This window comes from Mus caroli, unplaced genomic scaffold (assembly GCF_978045245.1).
Source record: "Mus caroli unplaced genomic scaffold, Mus_caroli_1 scaffold_4, whole genome shotgun sequence".
Lineage (NCBI taxonomy): Eukaryota > Metazoa > Chordata > Mammalia > Rodentia > Muridae > Mus > Mus caroli.
In genome coordinates this window covers 37363118-37384659 of record NW_028227259.1, presented here as the reverse complement: position 1 = coordinate 37384659, position 21542 = coordinate 37363118, and the positions used below count along the sequence as shown (strand labels likewise).

At 42.0% G+C, this 21542-nt stretch overlaps 1 protein-coding gene across 1 annotated transcript in view; it reads right to left on the bottom strand.

Moving 5' to 3' along the window:
- The window catches only part of Htt (huntingtin), a 143619-nt gene that overhangs the window by 29839 nt on the left and 92238 nt on the right, over positions 1 to 21542 (bottom strand). Inside the window, exons 38-47 of the mRNA XM_021163625.3 lie at positions 17457 to 17579; positions 16946 to 17178; positions 15562 to 15704; positions 11375 to 11582; positions 6242 to 6383; positions 5371 to 5550; positions 5079 to 5255; positions 4776 to 4852; positions 3326 to 3464; positions 2337 to 2459 (exon numbers count right to left, since the gene is read on the bottom strand). Of these exons, the coding sequence (XP_021019284.1) occupies positions 2337 to 2459; positions 3326 to 3464; positions 4776 to 4852; positions 5079 to 5255; positions 5371 to 5550; positions 6242 to 6383; positions 11375 to 11582; positions 15562 to 15704; positions 16946 to 17178; positions 17457 to 17579 (1545 nt within the window). The remainder of the gene's footprint in view (positions 1 to 2336; positions 2460 to 3325; positions 3465 to 4775; positions 4853 to 5078; positions 5256 to 5370; positions 5551 to 6241; positions 6384 to 11374; positions 11583 to 15561; positions 15705 to 16945; positions 17179 to 17456; positions 17580 to 21542) is intronic.

The window sequence follows — 21542 nt, the reverse complement described above, 5'->3', positions numbered from 1 at the left end:
GAATCCAATGGAATGCCAAGCAACGCTGCAGCCTGAGAAGGCACACAGAGCATCTTATAGTAGACAAAAATCTGCTTGGAAAAAAAAATCAACATTTCACATGCCGAAAACTTTTAATTTTCTTTCTTTCTTTCTTTCTTTCTTTCTTTCTTTCTTTCTTTCTTTCTTTCTTTCTTTCTTTCTTTCTTTCTTTCTTTCTTTCTTTCTTTCTTTCTTTCTTTCTTTCTTTCTTTCTTTCTTTCTTTCTTTCTTTCTTTCTTTCTTTCTTTCTTTCTTTCTTTCTTTCTTTCTTTCTTTCTTTCTTTCTTTCTTTCTTTTTGATTTGGAGACAGTCTATGTAGCCCTGGCTGGCCTGGAACTTACTAAGTCAACCAGACAGGTCACAAACAGAGATCCTCAAGTGTCTGACTCCCAAATATTGGAATTAAGGATATGCACTACCATGTCTGGTCTCATATGACAGTTTTTATTATGTTTTGTCAAAAACTTATTTTAAGCCATTTAAGGATTTAGAGAGAATGACAATTTTTTCAAGTAGAATATAAGCTTTAATATTAAACACTGTATTTCATCATTAGTACTCCCAAATCAAACATTTCTATGGTCATGGATGGAACTTGTAAGCTGCTAATAGTCCACTTAACGACCTGGAAAATATAACAAACTGGGTCCTGTACTTTAGGTATCTTCCTGTGTGAGAACCCTCTCTCTCCACAGCACACACAGCTCCTATTAACCTGCTCAGCTCCTACTTCCCCATAACCATTTGGCATGTATCAAGGGGCCATGAAGTCCTTGTCTTCACCGGGCAACAAAGAACCCCACTAAGGTAGTGGCCTAAGGACGCTTGGCAAAGAAGACAAGGCAGGGAACTGAATGCTTTCAAGGCCTGCACCAGCTCTCAGGTATTTGAGGGGTAAGTGGAGGAGAATTGTTCTGTATCTAGACAGTACAGGGCATCTGACTACATGAGGTAATTCCTCTATATCTAGAGAGGACGGGGCACCTCACTACATGACAGAATGCCTCTTTATCTACAGGGACAAGGTGCCCCACTACATGTTAGGTGTAATGGTCAATACTGATATCAGCTTAGCAGATCTACAACTGCTTAGGAGATAAGACTCTTGGTGTGCCTATCTTGATGAGGTTGAGGTAGGAAGACCCATTTTAACTGTGGGCAGGGATCCTGGACTGAACACAAAGGGCTCAGCACTAGCAGTCACTTCTCTCTGCTTTCTGGTCACGGGCACAATGTGACCAGACACATCAAGCTTACCGTGATGTTTCCCCTGCCAAGGACTGTAACCTTGAACTGTAAGCCAAAACAAATCCTTACTCCTTTCAACTGCTTTTCCTCAGTGTCTTATCACAGCAACGAGAAAGTAATTAATACAGGGGCTACTAGAGATAATTTTCCAGAAGACAATGAACACACAATACTTTCTTATAGTCAGGAAATGAATGATCAACTGACCATAGCCTATGACCACCCGTTTTCTTTAAAGGTATGAAAGATCAAGTTAAAACAATTTTCTTCTTTTAGGATTCTAGTTTGTTTAAAATGGCATCCTATTCATATCACATGTGCTAGCTATTCTGGATTATAGTTCTCATGTGCCATTTTTTGTTAGAGCCTCCCATGTGCTTGGCTTGCTGGTGTCCCTTGCTTGGACTCAGGTTTCCCATATATTAATCACACAAAGATGAGACAAATTGTGCTGGCTAGTTTTATCAACTTGGCACAAGCTAAAGTCATCTAAGAGGAGGAAACCTCAGATAAGAAAATGCCACCAAGCCGGGGGGTGGTGGTGCACACCTTTAATCCCAGCACTTGGGAGCCAGAGACAGGCGGATTTCTGAGTTTGAGGCCAGCCTGGTCTACAAAGTGAGTTCCAGGACAGCCAGGGCTACACAGAGAAACCCTGTCTCAAAACAAACAAGCAAAAAAGAAAATGCCACCAAAAGCCTGTGGGTGTTTTCTTAATTAGTGATAGATGGCAGAGGACCCAGCCCATAGTGAGTGGTATCATCCCTGGGCTGGTGGTCCTGGGTTCTATAAGAAAGTAGGCTGACCAACCATGGAGAACAAGCAAGTAAGCAGTACCCCTCTATGGCCTCTGTATCAGCTCCTGACTCCAGGTTCTGGCCCTGTTAAGTTCCTATCCTGACTTTCTTCAATGATGGTGTTAAGCCAAATAAGCTCTTTCTTCCCCAACTTGATTTTTGGTCATGGTGTTATATCATAGCAATAGAAACCCTAACTAAGACACAGATCTAACTCTTTCTGACAAGCAGAGCTGAGGATTTCCTGGACTCAATGGATTGTTGCCTACCGAGTTCATCATGAAGTCATTCATATCTTCAGCAGGGATACGATTCACCAGCTCTGCACCTTCCAGCAGTGCAGAATCTGATCTGGTCCAACACTGGGATCTGACAAGCTGGAGGTACCAGTCCTGAGAAGAAAAGAAAATTGAATGGGACCGGGTAGGCACTTTGGCTTCTCTGGGCTGTGATAGTAGCACTGACGGCTGGCTGTACAGACATCAGACACATCTTGGGCTTACACTCTCTAGACAGCTAGTCTTCCCTCTCTTGTTCTGTGCTTGAATGCCCTCTTCTTTTCCACCTGTGGAACTTCCAGCAGTCCTTGCAAACTCAGCCAAGTTCTCAGTGTTCACAATTTTTGCTCTACCTGTACTCTAGATGATGCACCATCTATACTATACTGGAGTATCTATCTGCCTCCTTCATCTTTCCCAGCAGCCAAAGCCAAAGACATGCCTCACACAAAGCTGGAGAGTGAGCCTGGGGCAAATGTGTGTTTTCTGTCATGGGCTGCAGGCTTCTAAAATCTCATCTCCTTACCTAAAAGGCAAAGGCCCTAACAGTTTCTAATTCTCAAGTGTGAATGAGAAAGGGTACAGATGACAATACATTATATAGCTGGTGGCAGTAGGTGCATCAATTTATAGGAGGTAGAAGGTTCAGAGGGGGAGGCAGGCCAAGTTTTGTCAGCATGTGCTGGACAATGTCTGCAGTCATAGGTCCTGGACCACAACCAACTTTTCCTGACTTGCTGACTAGCCACCTGACTTGCCCCCACAGTCCTCCACAAGAGCCTCACATCAGCACTCCTGTTCTCAGTAGGACCTCTTGGCCTCCATCCTGCACTCTAATCCCAAGCAGGGCATCTAATGACCTGAGTTGAGTGTCAGGTCCCATGTATACTGACAGCCACCACTATCCTCATTGTAGACAGAGGCTGTCATTGTCTCCACAGGGTTCCCGGCCATCACACTTAGACATTCGGGACACTTACTTTGTCTGGACTCACTGTTTCCAGAGATGTGTGCCCATCCCCATCCAGTGGGTGGGAAGTGACTGGGGGCAAGGGGCTAAGTGAGTCCTGCACGGTAGAGAGTCGGAATCTATCCAGCAGTGAATAGAGCCTTTGGTGTCTGGAATAAAAAAAACAGAGTAGTTTGTTCTTTGGTTTGAAATCTCAGTCTTTGCACAGATGAGTTCTAGAAACATGTAATACCAACGAGGACTAGGAGCTTCTTAAGACAAGGCAACAGGTTTTGGACTTTCCCTTCAACGTTCTAAAGTCATGATGCACATTTATGCCCTAGTTACTTTAAATTACCAAAATTTATACCTCACTGATATTTTCCAGCAGTTTCATTTATGCTCAACATTCCATTAGGCAATGCACTATATAACCGCTAACAAAGCTATTCTATTCTACTCTTTCTTTTCTTGGCAGTATTAGAGATTGAACCTAGGGACTTGTACATGCTAGACAAGTGCTTTACCACTGAATTACATAATCCTAGCCATTGTATTTGTAATATGTGCAAAACAGATAAATTTTAAGATCCAAGTGCACAAACTCCATTTAATCCCCAATGACACAATTCATTCCATTAGGAATGGTCATTTCACAGAAAACCATTTCATCTGGCCTAAATTATTTATGATGTCATAATCTTCCTTATCTTGGTCTATGACTACAACTACGGTCAAACACAATGACAATTTACTCTCTTACTATACAGAGTCAATGTGATACTTCATATGTCAAATGATCAAATGTCAGCATCATGTGGCACTGCAGATTGAGAAAAATCATCCAGACCATGCCCTGTCCCATTTTGAAACACCATGAAAAAATCCTCTGAAGATTAAAGTTATGAGAGACTCAGCCTCTCTGATGTTCCCTTCCCCCTTCAGCAATGGAAAAGAGGTGAAAGCTTTTCTTAATTTATCTTGCAGTCAAGGAACTACACTTACACTACAGATGGAAATGTTTCTAATAAAGGCTTCTAAAAGATTTTCAAACAATTAGGCAAAGGAATAGCTATGAAGAGATGTCACTTAACAAGACACAAACATAATGTGCACATGCCAAGAGCCAGGTAGTACTCTCGTGTTTACTCCCTCCAACCTGGCAATTAGGTTCTAGCTTTATTCCCACTCAGTCAGGGTCCAGTAGCAGAGGTAACAAACATACTTCTTATCCCTTCAACAGTCACAAAGTTCAGGAGTCCCTCCTCTGTGCAACAGGTATTGGAGTGCCACTTCTTCATGTCTACTAAAGTGAGACATGACTAAATTTCATCTGATATTTAGACAGTCTTTTCTATTCTGGCATTGCTGTAGTAAACTCACTATAAACTAATTCCTTTGTCTACCTATTTGTTCCTGTACATATCTATGTGTTAATATGCTGGTTTCCCAAATGCCAGGACCCCACGCTGCAGTCTTACCTTTGTGCAAGCCCACTGTTCTGGAGGTGTTCTTGGATTCTGTTTAGTTCCTCCTCTGGCAACTGGGCCATGCTGCTCTACACAGACAAGAACACATCAGGGCTTTTGTGATATACAACCTCACACCCACTTAAAAAGGATAAATTACTATGCACAGTATATCTAAAACGAGCCATTGGTCAGACACACAAATAACAAATATGACATACACGCTCTTTATCAGTGGCCAATCAAGACCAGGTCAGTAGACCAAATGTTTTGATTGACTTTCTAAGTTTTGATATAAATTACCATTTTCAGTACCTGTAAATTTGCAGCCAAAAGCATTTCTACTCGGCGACAGGCCAGGGTGTCGACCATGCGAGCCAGCGCACGGAAGGGGGTGCCCAGGAGCCTGTCCACATACAGTGTGAGCACAGCACCAGACTGGCTGAGATGGATGCCTTCCAAGCACTGAAGTGTTTTCTTCAGAGTGGTTGGCTAATGTTGAGAAGGAACGAAATTTATTATTCCTCAGACTGATAACTAGTACTGACAAAATCTCAGTATTCCATTTTTAAGTTGGAGAAAGCAAACTGGCAGGCTAAAGACTTACAGTTGAAAGATTTTCACAGCGAGACTGAATTGCCTGGATAAAAAGACCACTAGCTGCAGAATTACGATGAATGGCACTAATAAAGTCTTGTACTGGAGGCTCATGAGACAAGCTGATCAGATCTTGAATGTGATTCACAATGAGCCATGTTAAGTGTTCTGAGTCATGGAGATTCTGACACTAGAAAGATATAATAAAAGATATATTTCAAGTGGACAAGAAGGCTACAAAGGGTAAGAAAAAACACATTTGAAATACAAATTTTGCCTTGGTGAAGACAAGTGTCTGAGTATAAGTAAATGGGAGAAAGGAAGGAAACCTATAGAACCTCACACCTCTGATCACATGTGGTAGAGGCCACAGGAAGCCAAGAACCAAGGGCAACATCCAGCTCCTAGAGACACCAGCAAATGCCTCAATATCAGAGAATTGGCTCCTTGGACAAGTCAAGAGGTAGATGCCCATAGGGGCACGGTGAGCAGTCTGGTGTAGCCCTCCCTAGCGACTGGCCTGGAGTTTGCATGCATGGGAACAAAGGAAGCCCCATGTTGGAATACAACTTGCTACTAGGTTGCAGGCCAGCCTAGCATGGGCTGCTCTACTTACTCTGTCTGCAATGCTTAGTAAAGAAAACAGACACTAAATGCTACAGATTTGATAGAGTTCCTGAATCAAAAAACACAGCTGCCCAATACAAGGAAAAATGTTACCAGACTGCTCTAATTAAACTCCAGAGTAAACATTGCTACCTCTCCTCAGCTTTGATATATCTGTGGCACAGTGAATAATTTGGTTGCCTAGCAGGTGCATATAAGCAGCATCTATGCCACCCTCTACCATAAGAGCTCTTGTGGGCATTTATCACACTTACGACATAATCACAGAAGAGAATAAGGGCCCCTCTTCGCACTATTTCTCTATTGCACATTCCCAGCTGAGCTGCCGAGCCAGAATCCTCCTCTTCGCCAGACATCTGAGGGTTAAGTGACTTCGTGCAGGACAGACTGTGTCTCCTACAAGGCATGAATATGCAATGAGGGAATGTCTGGGATAGCCACAAACTTAGACACACAATATTGAACAAGGCTATGCTGGATTTTCCTTCTTAAACCCACAAGTTATTCCAGATATTGCTATATCAAACTGGTGGTGTGTGTTTATGCACCTCAGACCTCTGTCCCTAGAAAACATTGAAGGACACAGAGAGTTTAGCAGCCAGATGATTACAGTGCTTGGCTGAAGGGCAAAACCCACTATTTAAAGCTGCAATTCCAAATACCATGTCCATTCCAGAATTCACACTGGCCAGGTTTGATAACGGAGCAGTTGTTCTGATATTTCTCATGTTCTTCAAGTGCCAGGGAGAAGCCTCATTTCACACTCTCCTACTAATTTTCAAAAACATTCCTGAGAAGGTCTTGGTTGTGGAATTACTGTTCAGAGTGCTTCTTCTCTATTGCAGTGGTTACTCCACTCATACTCCTTTCTCATTGCATCTTTCTAAATATAACCCTGGAGACTCTCAGTTATAGCCAAATATTTAAAAGTCAATGTCTGACATATTTCCAGTCTTTTGCTCAGTCTCAATAGGGACAGAGGTCACAGGAGAGAAAGCACGCTTGAAATTTGTTGACCAGTCCTGTAAGTCCTCAGTACTAATAGATTATCGATAAAACTTGTGCTGCAGGCTAAAAGTTTGTTAAAGCTGCCAACCATTTCTGCTTCCTAGCTAGCAGATGGATGAGTAACCTAGTGTATCTATAGTGGGACCAACTCAGTAATGCAGGAGCAGACCACAGATCACCACCACGGGAATAAACTTTAAACCATTGGTGCTGATCAACAACCGGATGCAGAGTTCATTTCCATGGACTTCTGCTCCGGGCACAGAGTATTCACGGAGGTTCTTATGGACAAGGGAAGGGATGGTGATAAAGGGACAAGAGGGAGCTTCCTGGAATAATGGTACTGTTTGCATCTGACAACAGATGGTACAAAAGGCATTTCACCAGGCACCCTCTGTCAGTTAGGAAACATATACAGAACCTCTGCCCTTTCACAGTTGGAGCTTTGTAGCTTACACTCATAGCCACATGTACAGCAAAGAACTACTCATGTATAATAGGTGACATTTGCAATTAAATAATTAGCAGGAGACATTGTTATGGTTTGAATGTGAAATGGTACTGACTGGAATGTAAGAGCAACCATAGAAAGAAGAGACAGATACTAATCAAATCATCACACAAATAATGCCACTGAGGAGCACAAGTTACCTAAGTGCAGATCTTGACATCTAAGCAATGAGGAAAAGCACAGGCGGCTTCTCTGAAGAATACTGCACTAAAAACTGAAAGTGATAGATAGGCTTCTCATTTTAATATATTGTGTATGGTGAGAAATGGTAATTTTGGAGCTAGAGAGATGGCTTAGAAGTGAAGAGCACTGGCTATTCTTCCAGCCAGTGGATTCAATTCCAAGCACCCACCCACTACCATCTATCACTCCAGTTCCAGGTGATCTCACCCTCATACAGACAAAATACCAACACACATAATAAAGAAGGAAGGAAAGAAAGAAACTGTAATTTCAACTTTGAAAAACTACCAATAACTACTACAATAAAACCAATGTCTGTGTCCAAATCCCACATTCACCAACTCAAGGAAGCTTTTTCTGTACACTCCAATCTTTAGCCCTTTGGAGAAACGTTACTATTATTTCTATCACTAGAAATCCCCTCTTGAACTGGCAAGATGGCTCAGCAAGTAAAAGCGCTTGTTGCACAAGCCTGGCAACCTGAGTTCAATCCCTGGATTCCACAGTGGAAGAAGAAGACTGACTCACTCCTCAAAGTTGTCCTCTGACCTCTACATGTGGGCTAGGGCACATTCACACAGACACAGACAGACAAAACAGACAGAGAGACAGAGAGAGATACACACAAATATAAATGAAAAGAAACTATGATCCCATTTCTCATAGTTCCAATCCCCTTATAGTAAGGCCTAAGAGCTGACTCTGATTGCTGTCTTTTCTACCTTCTTCCCCCGTTTATTGAAAGTGTCAAACAGAAAAGCTGAAGAAACAATTCAATGAACAGCCCTTGATTTTTGCCTATACTCAACTATTAATATTGGTCATGTTTGAATTCATGAACACATTTTGCACATACAAACTAGGCTCATACCAAATATTCTACCTGGACTCTATACACACTGCACATTCATGTAAAACGTTATTGCACAGTCTGAATACTTGCACATATGCATTTCTTTGGCTGCAACACGGATGAATGATTCTAGAGCACACTTCACTATTAACTCTGCAGCAGTTGTCTCCCAAACATGTTCACAGCTACAAAGCCATCACTCACACCAAACTCATCTTTATATTTATGACTACCCAATAATAATCATTCTAGCAGTCTTATATTCTAGATCCAGAGCACAGCCAAGGATTCTAAAGTAAATTCACTTGTCCTACTTGTTTTCTTCTATTAACGTAACACTTTCATCTTTTACCACAGATGTTTCAGGGTGTTCAGTAGGCATCTTGGTAAAAGATCCATCAGCTAAGGACAAAATCCATTTCCTCTTGAACAAACCATAGTATGCCTTTTAATCTCCAACACTATTATACACCAATGGGGTGGGCAGATGTTGCTGAGAATTATGGCTTACTGTGGGCTAAAGCCATTCTTACCTTCTCCTGCCTTCTTGGCTCATCCATAGTTAACTGAGGCTCCATACCCCCTGTCTTACCCAACACAACTCAGGCTTGGATGTTTACTAGACTGTCCTGGGAACCTACTGCAAGTTCTCAGGCCCCAATTATTTTTTGTTTTTTAAGCCTTTAGACAAATGATTTGTGTGCTTGTGCACCCGTGTGCCTGTGGCTATCAGAGGACAACATGTGGGAACAGACACTCTTTTTACCATGTGGGTCTTAGGGTTAGAACTCAAGTCTCAGGCTTAGCAGGAAGTACCTTTATGCACTGAGTCTCCTTACTAAGGTCAGAGCTGCCAGTTTTTTGTTTATTTACTTGAGACAAGTTTACTCTGTGTAGCACTGGCAGGCCTGGAACTTGGTTTGTAGATCAGGCTGGCTTTGAATTCACTGAGGTCCACCTGCTTCTGCCTCCTGAAGGCTGAGATTAAAGATAGACTTCATTATACACAGCTCTGAGCTTCAATTTGTAGCTACCACCCTTATCAAAGAAACTTCTCTTTATAGCAAATGAAGATAATCATAGAAAACCACAACTGGACAAAATTAGAGCTTAGTGGACTGTAGGGGAGTCTAGCCCAATGGATACAGTGCCTGTATCCCTACATCACAGTGCCTGCATCTGTGGCTCAGGGAACATTATGAAAGAGGAGGCAGAACTATTGTAAGGGCCAGAATACCAGAAAGTCTGCTGTGAAGCAGTCTAGGAGGGAAATGGATACACAAATAAGACTACAATAAAGGCAGTATCCATGGATATATTAATATGGATGGGGGAAATTTTCATAGATCTCATCCCTAGACAAAAAAATATAAGTAGCTAATAACTTTTTGAAAGGAGAATTAGCCTCTTCCAGGGATGAGCCTGCTTATTGGCTGTCTAATGCAGAGTAGCCAACAATGAATCCATATAAACACAAATAACAAAATCAGACACAGCAAATTGAACTTATATATACTGTAATACACACACATACCATGTACATGTTTATGTAACAAATATAATAAAAGGAGAAAAGGCTATCAATGTGAGAGGGAGGTATAGAGGAGGCTTTGGAAGGTAGTTGAAAGGGGGAAATGATGTGATTCTATTTCAAATAAAAACATTTTTATAAAAATTGAAAAAAAAAACAACTGAAAAAATAGAAAAGAAAGAAAGAGAAGAAAGGAAGGAACACTGGTGGTGCTGAGCTGTCCCTGTGCTAAAGCATCAGTGCAACAACCGCACTGGCAGCAGCAGGGGCTTGGAATATGTGCAAACTCCTAGCCCCTACGAAGCTTCCTGGACTGAAATGTTTAAGCAGTTTCAAGGCTGATTTTCATGTACATGTAAGAACCAGAGAGCTATGTAACTGGCTTCCTGTCCACTAGCTCTTATAATGATCAGTTAATGTGACAGGCTTAAGAGATCCTCTAAGCATTTCAAATGATGTTGTGGGTACCTCCCCAAGTGATCACACGTGGGGGCAGGAAGTAGTGTTTCTATTTCCTTTGCAGATGACATTATAAAGAGCACACAGCAGATGGGCAAAAAATGCCTGACACAGGATGTAAAAGCTTGTCTGGATGGGAGGCTCTGGTCTCCCTACACCAAGCTGAGGAGCTAACATTACCTATACTTTTCCTTAGGAAAAATTTCCCCACAAGTGTTTATAAACTGTCCAGAAAGCACACTGAGGACTGACTCATCGGGGCTCACAGCTCTTAGCTTCCAAACATGCTCATACAGCTGACTGAGCAAGTCAGTGAGTTAGTACCTGGGCACTGAGATTTAAGCCTAAAAATGCTTTGCAAAAAAAAAAAAAAAAAAAAAAGAGGGCCACCCACAACCAGAAACAGTCTATCTGAATAGTAAAAATAAATTAATAAAATACTTCCAATCAGTTTCGAAATTTGCTAAATAATTACTTCATTATCTAAGAATACCCAGAACACATTTACTCATAACAAAGTTAAGACATTGCAACATGTCTGGCTGTAGAACCAATGAGAGCCGTAGGACGTGGCAGGAGGGATAGAGCCTGACAAGCATAGCCCAAACGATGGAACAGTGTCAAAGCGCTTGTCAAAGAAAATCACAGTGAAACAGTTTGGTCTGAATGCCTGTAGCCAGACCACATTTCCCTACAAAACAGTACCCATGAAAGAAAGATTAATATGCAGCCTGAATTTTACAAAGCTTTATAAAGAATGGAAAATGAGAATGCTCTCATAGCAGCTTTGCCTCAGGCCAAACACTGGGCTGGGGCCTGGCCCTGGGAAGCTGTGCACCTACTTGGGTGTCTGCTGCACCTCTGCCCACCACCGGTGGTCAGTGTGGTTGATGAGTAGTAGGATCTGACACCAGAGCAGTACCAGGGCTGGGTGCGTGGGCACCATGGATCGCACCCGTGCATTCAGGCTATCTAGAGTATAGAAGCTGCCTTCACAGCCATCACTGGTGAAGAGTCTAGTGGCAGCTGCTGTGATTCTCCGGAACATTCCTAGAACCAAACAAAAATAAGAAAAACGGATTATGGGGTATGCCCCTATTGTTCTACCTGGTCCAGTACCAGGTGACCAAGTACTATTCATTGTCCTTTTCCATACTTTTATAGCACTTGGCTTAGAAAATTGTGACCTTTGTTTGTGTATACTTGTGCTTATATGTATGTGAGGATGCATGTGTGTACCTGGGTACATATGTGCTGAAGTTAAAGGCTGATGTAGGGTCAATATTACTTCTTCATCTGATTTTTTGACACAAGGTCTCCTGCACTGAACCTGGAGCTGGAGCTCACTGATTAGACTGGCTGTCAAGGAATGCTTGGAATACAGGTGCTGGCAATCCAAACACAGCTCTCACACTTTGCACTGCAAGCACTTCTCTGATTAAGGCTTTTCCCCAGCCCCAAACTCTTAACTTTTCTAAGCAGAAACAGACACAACTTACTTAAGAAATCAGTCCACCTTTGCACCTCTGATGATTGACACCTTCTTTTTGTTTTGTTTTTTTTTTTTTGTTTTGTTTTGTTTTGTTTTGTTTTCCCAAGACAGGGTATCGAGACAGGGTTTCTCTGTGTAGCCCTGGCTATCCTGGAACTCACTCTGTAGACCAGGCTGGCCTCGGACTCAGAAATCTGCCTGCCTCTGCCTCCCAAGTGCTAGGATTGAAGGTGTGAGCCACCACTGCCTGGCTCAATTGCCACATCCTTTAGGAGTCCCAAAACAGCTGCTGTGGAGGCCTAGACACAGGTGGCCAGAAAGAGCCAGCCAACACAGGGAAAGGATTCAGGCCACACCTGGGAGAACACAGAACTGAGCCACAGCCAGCAGACAGAAGCACAAGGGGCTACCCAAGCAAACAGGATAACTGTCAAGAGACCTAAATATATATCTTTATAAACACATAGCTGATTTATTTCAACCCAATCTTAAGACCAAGCAAACAGCAGTTCTGAAACCTAGTGTCATACTAAATAAGAAATAGACATTTATATGTATGTCTAACCATGAAATGTTCTTCCAGAAGGATGTATGCATGCTGAAGAAAAAAAAAAGTGGCACCACTGATGACATGAAGCCATTTAAGCCATTGTGTTTGAAGTTAAACAAAATCACAAAGTACCTAAGATACGCTATCTGCATTAGCTGCCCAGTCACAGGGCAGCTAAAGGTCACTTTGTTGGACAACACTGACACAGTAAAAATATGCCCTTGAATCTTTTTCCTCCTTGATGTTTCTGAAAAAGGAAGCAAGAGAAGCTAGAGCAACTGGATAGTAAGTAGCGAAATCACACAGCAGCCACACATGGCAGCCCACCAGGTGAGCAGGACACAACATAGACTTCTACCATCCAAAGAAGGCAAGAGAAAGCTCTTCTGGTATCAGATCCAAACCAATCAATGAAAAATATTAAAGTGACCAACAAACTAAAAACAACTTGCAGGCATACTTCTTGACTTTCAATTTGCTACAGTGACCAATGAAGCATAAATCAAAAGATCTTTAAGGGCCAGACAGTTGGCTCAGTGGGTAAAAACACTTTCTGTACAAGCTTGATCCCCAAAACCCATGGAAAATGTCAGATGTGGGGGTGGGCATTTAATTTGTACGGCAAGATGGAAGGCAGAGACAGGAGGATTGGTGAAAAGGTCAGCAGTGCAGTCCCAGAAACAGAAGAAGCTGCTCTAAACAAGGTGGAAAGAGAAGAGATTCCTGAGGAGTTGCCCACCCTGGCATGCGCATGACCTTCCTGTCTCTCTCGTGCACACACAACAAACAAGTACATACATCTCTAGATAAAAAACAATACTTAAATCAATATTAGGAATAAATATAGTTTGAAACTAACACCCATTATCAAAATTAAATTCTGGCACACTACTACTATGCCAAGGGTGTCAGATACAAGGGAGGCAGTCCACATAATGCCTTTCTCTCTGTTCACCTGAGCAGCTTGCTTTACTCTCTACTCTCTTCTCAACTCCATTTCTCTAGTTTGTTCTTCCAACTCCAAAGGTTGGTTTTGCTGACCTCTTTGGGTAAACCAGATAAACCAGGCACCCTCAGAAATGTGTACCAATGAACTTCCTAGGACAGTGGTTGTGTATTGCTGTACCACCCTCCCCACTGACTGTGAAGCTCTACAAAGGCACAGAAAGTACATCTGCTTGACGTCAGAGCCCAGTATAGCAACAGGTAAGAATATAAGTCCTGTTGGATGAGGGCTAAGGGCAATAACTACCTTTTTCTCCAAGATATGCACATAAAATGCACATAGAACTCCAAATACAGAGCACACCTTCTGACTGGAGAAACACTCTGCCACATCGTCCACTTCCTGGCACTTCTGGCTGGGTTTCTAGAAGTTGCCTCCAGTGTTCCAACAGTTTCTCTGGCCCAAACTATCCGCTCATCATCTGTTTCTTTTCCTTTCTGCCCAGGAGGCAACACACCCCTCAAAAGAAGGCCACTCAAGTTGGTTGGAGCAGCTAGGAGCTCACATGTAGCTGCCTACGTGGGTGAATGGAGGCCAATCAGCATACTTCAGAGGCTCAGACCACGGTGGCTAGAGGCCCTACTTCTGCCACATGAAATGAGTCCCCCAGAGAGCAAGGCCATGATAGAAACTACAGCTGGAATGTGGAAATACCCTACGAAGACTACAGGATGAAGCCACCACATCACACTCCCACCTACACCCCACCAATTAAACAAACAAGTTTAAAAAATATTCTTTTCTAAGACAGGTCTTCATGTAGGTCAGTCCTGCCTCAATCTCTCTATGCAGCTGAGGATGAGTTTGAACTTCTGATTCTTTGGGGTGCCATCACGTTTAGATTAGGTAGAGATCAAAACCAGGGTTTTGTACGTGTCTGGCAATCACTACAAATGGATTCACTGCATTCCCAGCAGGACTCTTCAGGTTTATTTGTTTACTGGTGGTGGTGGTGGGGTGCACGTACCTGGAGGCAGAGAATAACTTGGAAGCAGTTCATTCTCTCCTTCTGCCATGTTAGTCTTAGAGATCACACTCAGGTTGTCAGGGCTGCTTACAAACACCTGTATCTACTAAGGCCTACGGGCCTCCAATTATTTTTTATTGTGGTAAAATACATATAAAATAAAATTTACCACCTTGATAATTTTTAAATATACAGTTCTGGTATTAAATGCACTTATGTTATACAATATCACCATCATCTTGTAAAACTGAAAATCCAAAGTCATTAAATCCTCTCCTAAGCCACTGGCAACTACCATTTTGGTTTTTGTCTCTAGATTTGGAGTACTCTGAGTATCTCATATAAATGAAATAGTGTCCGTTGTCTTTTTGGGCCTGGCTTATTTTGTTTAGCACAATGTCTTCAAGGGTCACCTATGTTGGCTTTTAAATGTTATGTATATGAGTGTTTTGCCTGCATGTATGTATATGCATCCTGTGTATGTCTGGTGCTGGCAGAGTCTAAAAGACCGAATCAGATCCCTGGAACTGGAGTTACAGTAATGGTGAGCCTCTTCACTGGGAAGCGAAGGAGGGTCTTCTGCAAGAACAGCAAATACTCTTAACTGAGGAGCTATGTCTCCAACACCCCATGCTGTTTCTTATGTCAGAACTATTTTACCTTTTCAGGCTGAAAAGGATCCCACATAGACACATTTGACTCTATAAGTTATGTATATGCCATATTTGGCTTATCAACCAGCTGAGCATTAGATGTCAGAGTTGCTTCTTTCAGCTGTGTAATGAATGCTATTATGAAGATTAGTATACAGCTATCTTCCAAGCACTCTGCTCATCATCCTTTCAGGTATCTGCCTATCAATGTAATTGCTGGACCATATGGTATCAGATTCACTCCTACCATCAACATTTTCTCACATGGCACAAGGAACATGGAGAACAGTTTCTATGAGAAGAGGGCACTGCTGGAGACAGGGAACACAAAGTACTATGAAGTCTAATCGGATCCACTTACCAGATTTGAATATGTGGATCAGACACATGAGCAGTGTGCCTAGCTCTTGGCAGTAGAACGTATGCTGCTGTTCACTCATGTCCACTTTGAGCTGTTTTGTAACAATGTCTTCTAGAAGAATACCAACCAGCTGTAAAAGAAACCTTCCAAGAAAGGGAGCACATACAGCAGATTAGGTCACAGTGTGAAATAAAGACCATTGGTTTTTGTAAAGTAAGAAAACACAAGGACAGTACACTAAACCAAGTGAAAGTGAAATGTTTCAGACCATCACTGTGGACTAAGTCTTTGCTTCTCTCTATTACCTTCTTTAAATGTGAAATGGTAAGCATACCACTTTCAAAGGCCCATCAAGGCAAATTGACAATGTATTTTTTAAGCTTTATCAGCTGTAGGAGTGTTACATAAATATAAAACGGTAATTCGCCATAAAAGCTTAGTGTAACATCAGTTTTAGCCACTCCTTCAACCTAATGGAGGGAAAGCAATGGGCTGCCAGTTGAACCTGCAAACACAAAGGCATCCATCGTGTGTTTACTGGAGACTACAGGTGCTACCCCTGCAAATGTGAGGCCCTAAGGAGCACATCTGCAGCACAGCTCTAACTTAGAGAAAACTCTAAGAGTCACAGATACTTCTCTGTGCAGAGCGTTGACAAGTGCCTAAGCAGTCTCCCCTCTGTCACTGCCCTTGAGGCACTACCACACCGTGTGTGTGTGTGTGTGTGTGTGTGTGTGTGTGTGTGTGTGTGTGAGCATGTGAGCTGATCCTGCAGGTATCTGGAAGATGCCATTGACCTTGGCAACGAAAGGTCCTTCAAGTAGCACATGGTGAAAATAAGTACAGGGCTGCTTCTCAGTGGCTTACCCTAGGCTTTGACCATGACCATGCTACGGGCAATTCACCCACTACTGCGGTGCATGCAGGGAAGGCCACCCCTCCTTAATCATGGTGAGCCACTCTTGTCAAGTCTGTCATAAGGACAGACCTTAGGAAAGACGTGAAAAAAAAGGCAAGGAAGGTAAGAAGAAAAATCAGGGTTCAAAAGAACTTGCTGCTCTGGCAGAGAACCTGGGTTCAGAGAATGACACTTCAACTGTCTGAAACTGCAATTCCAGAGATTCAATGCTTTCTTTTGGCCTCCATGGGTATGAGACACACCCTCAGTATACTTACTTACTCATAGGCAAAACACTCATACACAATTAATAAAAAGAAACAAATCTTTTCCATTTTTCTTAAAAAAAAAAAAAAAAAAAAGAAAGCTAGGCAAGTGATATCAGACTCAGTAAAGAACAGTGATTACTGTTGGCTGCTGCTGCTGCGACACCATGGGACCAGCTAGAAGACATGGTCAGTTTACAGGTTCAGACAGAAAACATACCTTGAGAATGTATCTTCTGGTAAACTCTTTTGTTTCCCTTCGCTGCATTCTCCTAGTGTTACGTTACCACCTCCACTCCTTAACCTGTTAATCACTGGACAGGAGAGCAAGTGTGGAGAGAAGGAGAGCTCCTGAATACGACAAAGAACAATGTCCTCGGTTGACTGGGAAATGAGAACCCTCAGAATGGCGAGGATTCCAGATATCCACAGCTGCACAGTGCTTACAGATGCCTAAAAAGAAAAAAGAAAAGAAGAAGAAAAAGAAAATGCATATGCTAAATAAAGCTAAGGAAAGATTAAATTTTCCCTGGTTGTTAATTCCATGGAAGAAAATCATTCAACAGAAAAGTCCCTAGAGCACTGGTTCCAAGTATGGTCCCAGAGAAGCAGGATCAGACTCAGTTGGAGATTTGGTAAAATGCAAATCCTTAAGTCCTCCCTCACCAGCTGTGGCAGATCTGGGCTGGGACCTATCCTCCAGTGCATCCCAAATATATGGCAACACTCACCATTGTGCTTGGAGTGATGAACATACTCCGCAAAAGCATGTCCACAGGACGTAGGGAGGAAGGAGCCAAAATCTCAAACAAGGTATTTAACACTCCGAGGGCTTCATGAGAGTCAATATGCATCTGTGGAATTAAGCATCATAGACATGTCTGTAATACGATGGAAATGGCAGCTTCACACACTTCATTACTGCGCCTCTGGGGCACACAATCACCATCATCCTCTCAGTTAAAAGTTAAAAGCATTTGACTTTCAGCAGTGTATCCGCTGCATTTTACTCTCAGCAGTAACCTTAGCAAAGTTTCACGACACTATTTCTCTATGTCTGCCCTCCCATCCATCCTTTTCCTGGGACTAGCTGATATTGTATATACTTTAATAGTGTATTTATTTTATTATTATCTAGGTGGGAGAGCACTGCTTTTCAATACATTTTCTTCAGTGAATTTTTTCCTATCAGTGCCCGCAACACTGCCTAGCATATGCAGACAGCAACTACCAATAGAGTGTATGCCTAAAAGAGTTTATGAAATGCCGAGAAACATGGCTCCTTTGTGCTTTCTACAGAACCTATTTCAAAATAGTGCCTTGTCATCTGTTAGGGGTTTCATTCAAAGCATGGCCAGAGATCCATCTGGCAGCGGCTCAGACTTTCTGGTAGGACTGTATATAGACAGGCTCTGTTTGTGTTCTATCTTCTGTTGTAATAGTGCTTTGGTGAGAGTCACACAGGTTCCTGTGTTCTGAGGCCCACACAGTCCAGGAGCCAGGGTTGTTTGTTTCCACAAGATATGGCACAGCCAGACTACTGCATTTTCTTAATTAACTAGTAAGGGTCATCTGATTACAGAAATTCTGACTAAGTCATAAATTATTGCTAGGTTACTTTGTAAGTGATACGAAAAACAAATAAACATAAAGAAAGCTAAGGATCGACACAGCTTCTGGGACAGACCCCATTTCGGGCTCCAGACATCCGGGCACCTTCCCCGCCAGAAGAGAGGTGTCCGCCCTGCCCGTGAGGGCTCTGCCGGAGCACCTGGGGGAGCCATCTTGGGTCCCAGATCCCCCAGAGACTAGTCTGCGCAGGTGAGAGTGCGGACTACAGAAGCGACACATCTTCTGGGACAGGCCCTCTTTCGGGCCTTCATCTTCAACCAGGAGGCAGGTCCGAACGCCAGATATCTGTGCACCTTCCCTGCAAGAGGAGAGCTTGCCTGCAGAGTGTACTCTGACCATGAGACTCAGGAGAGAGCTAGACTCCCAGGTCAGCTGATAGAGGCTAATAGAATCACAGGAGGAACAAGCTCCAACCAGAGACAACTATAACAACTAACTCCAGAGATTACCAGATGGCGCAAGGCAAACGTAAGAATCTTACTAACAGAAACCAAGGCCACTTACCATCATCAGAACCCAGCACTCCCACCTCAACCAGTCCTGGATACCCCAACACACCCAATAAGCAAGACTCGGGTTTAAAATCATATCTCATGATGCTAGTAGAGGACATCAAGAAGGATTTTAATGACTCACTTAAAGAAATACAGGAGAACACTGCTAAAGAGGTAGAAGTCCTTAAAGAAATACAGGAAAACACAACAAACAGGTGATGGAATTGAACAAAATCATACAAGACCTGAAAAGGGAAGTAGAAACAATAAAGAAAACCCAAAGTGAGACAATGCTGGAGATAGAAACCCTAGGAAAGAAATCTGGAACCATAGATGCCAGCATCAGCAACAGAATACAAGAGATGGAAGAGAGAATCTCAGAGGCAGAAGATTCCATAGAGAACATGGGCACAACAATCAAAGAAAATGCAAAATGCAAAAAGATCCTAACTCAAAACATCCAGGAAATCCAGGACACAATGAGAAGACCAAACCTACAGATAATAGGAGTAGATGAGAATGAAGATTTTCAACTTAAAGGGCCAGCAAATATCTTCAACAAAATTATAGAAGAAAACTTCCCAAACCTAAAGAAAGAGATGCCCATGAACATACAAGAAGACTACAGAACTCCAAATAGACTGGACCAGAAAAGAAATTCCTCCCGACACATAATAATCAGAACAACAAATGCACTGAATAAAGATAGAATATTAAAAGCATTAAGGGAAAAGGGTCAAGTAACATATAAAGGCAGGCCTATTAGAATTATAACTGACTTCTCGCCAGAGACTATGAAAGCCAGAAGTACCTGGACAGATGTTATACAGATCCTAAGAGAACACAAATGCCAGCCCAGGATACTATACCCAGCAAAACTCTCAATTACCATAGATGGAGAAACCAAAGTATTCCATGATAAAACCAAATTCACACAATATCTTTCCACGAATCCAGCCCTTCAAAGTATAATAAAGGGAAAATACCAACACAAGGACGGAAACTATACCCTAGGAAAAGCAAGAAAGTAATCCTTCAGCAAACCTAAACGAAGACAGCCGAAAGAACAGAATCCCAACTTTAACAACAAAAATAACAGGAAGCAACAATTACTTTTCTTTACTTTCTCATTGATATTTCAATGGACTCAATCCCCCAATAAAAAGACATAGACTAATGGACTGGCTACACAAACAGGACCCAACATTGTGTTGCTTACAGGAAACCCACCTCAGGGAAAAAGACAGACACTACCTCAGAGTGAAAGGCTGGAAAACAATTTTCCAAGCAAATGGTCCAAAGAAACAAGCTGGAGTAGCCATTCTAATATCTGATAAGATTGACTTCCAACCCAAAGTCATCAAAAAACACAAAGAGGGGCACTTCATACTCATCAAAGGTAAAATCTTCCAAGAGGAACTCTCAATTCTGAATATCTATGCTCCAAATACAAGGGTAACCACATTCATTAAAGAAACTTTAGTAAAGCTCAAAGCACACATTGCACCTCACACAATAATAGTGGGAGACTTCAACACCCCACTCTCACCAATGGACAGATCCTGGAAACAGAAACTAAACAGAGACACATGGACACTAACAGAAGCTATGAAACAAATGGATTTAATTAATATCTATAGAACATTTTATCCTAAAACAAAAGGATATACCTTCTTCTCAGTGCCACATGGTACCTCCTCCAAAATTGACCATATAATTGGTCACAAAACAGGCCTCAACAGATATAAAAATATTGAAATTATCTCATGCATCCTATCTGATCAGCAAAGACTAAGGCTGATCTTCAATAACAACATAAATAATAGAAAGCCAACATTCACGTGGAAACTGAACAATACTTTACTCAATGATTCCTTGGTCAAGGATGAAATAAAGAAATAAATTAAGACTTTTTAGAGTTTAATGAAAATGAAGCCACAACATACCCAAACTTATGGGACACAATGAAGGCAGTCCTAAGAGGAAAACTCATAGCTCTGAGCACCTCCAAAAAGAAACTAGAGACAGCATACCCTAGCAGCCTGACAGCACACCCAGAAGCTCTAGAACTAAAGGAAGCAAATTCACCCAAGAGGAGTAGACGGCAGGAAATAGTCAAACTCAGGGCTGAAATCTACCAAGTGGAAACAAAAAGAACTATTCAAAGAATCAACCAAACCAGGAGCTGGTTCTTTGAGAAAATCAACAAGATAGATAAACCCTTAGCCAGACTAACTAGAGGGCACAGGGACAGTATCCTAATTAACAAAATCAAAAATGAAAAAGGAGATATAACAACAGATCCTGTGGAAATCCAAAACATCATCAGATCCTACTACAAAAGTCTATACTCAACAAAACTAGAAAACCTGGATGAAATGGACAACTTTCTAGACAGATACCAGATACCACAGTTAAATCAGGATCAGATTAACAATCTAAACAGTCCCATTTCCCCTAAAGAAATAGAAGCAGTCATCAATAGTCTCCCAACCAAAAAAGCCCAGGACCAGATGGGTTTAGTGCAGAGTTCTATCAGATCTGCAAGAAGACTTAATTCCAACTCTTCTCAAACTATTCCACAAAATAGAAATGGAAGCCATAATTACTCTGATACCTAAACCATACAAAGACCCAACAAAGAAAGAGAACTTCAGGCCAATTTCCCTTATGAATATCGATGCAAAAATA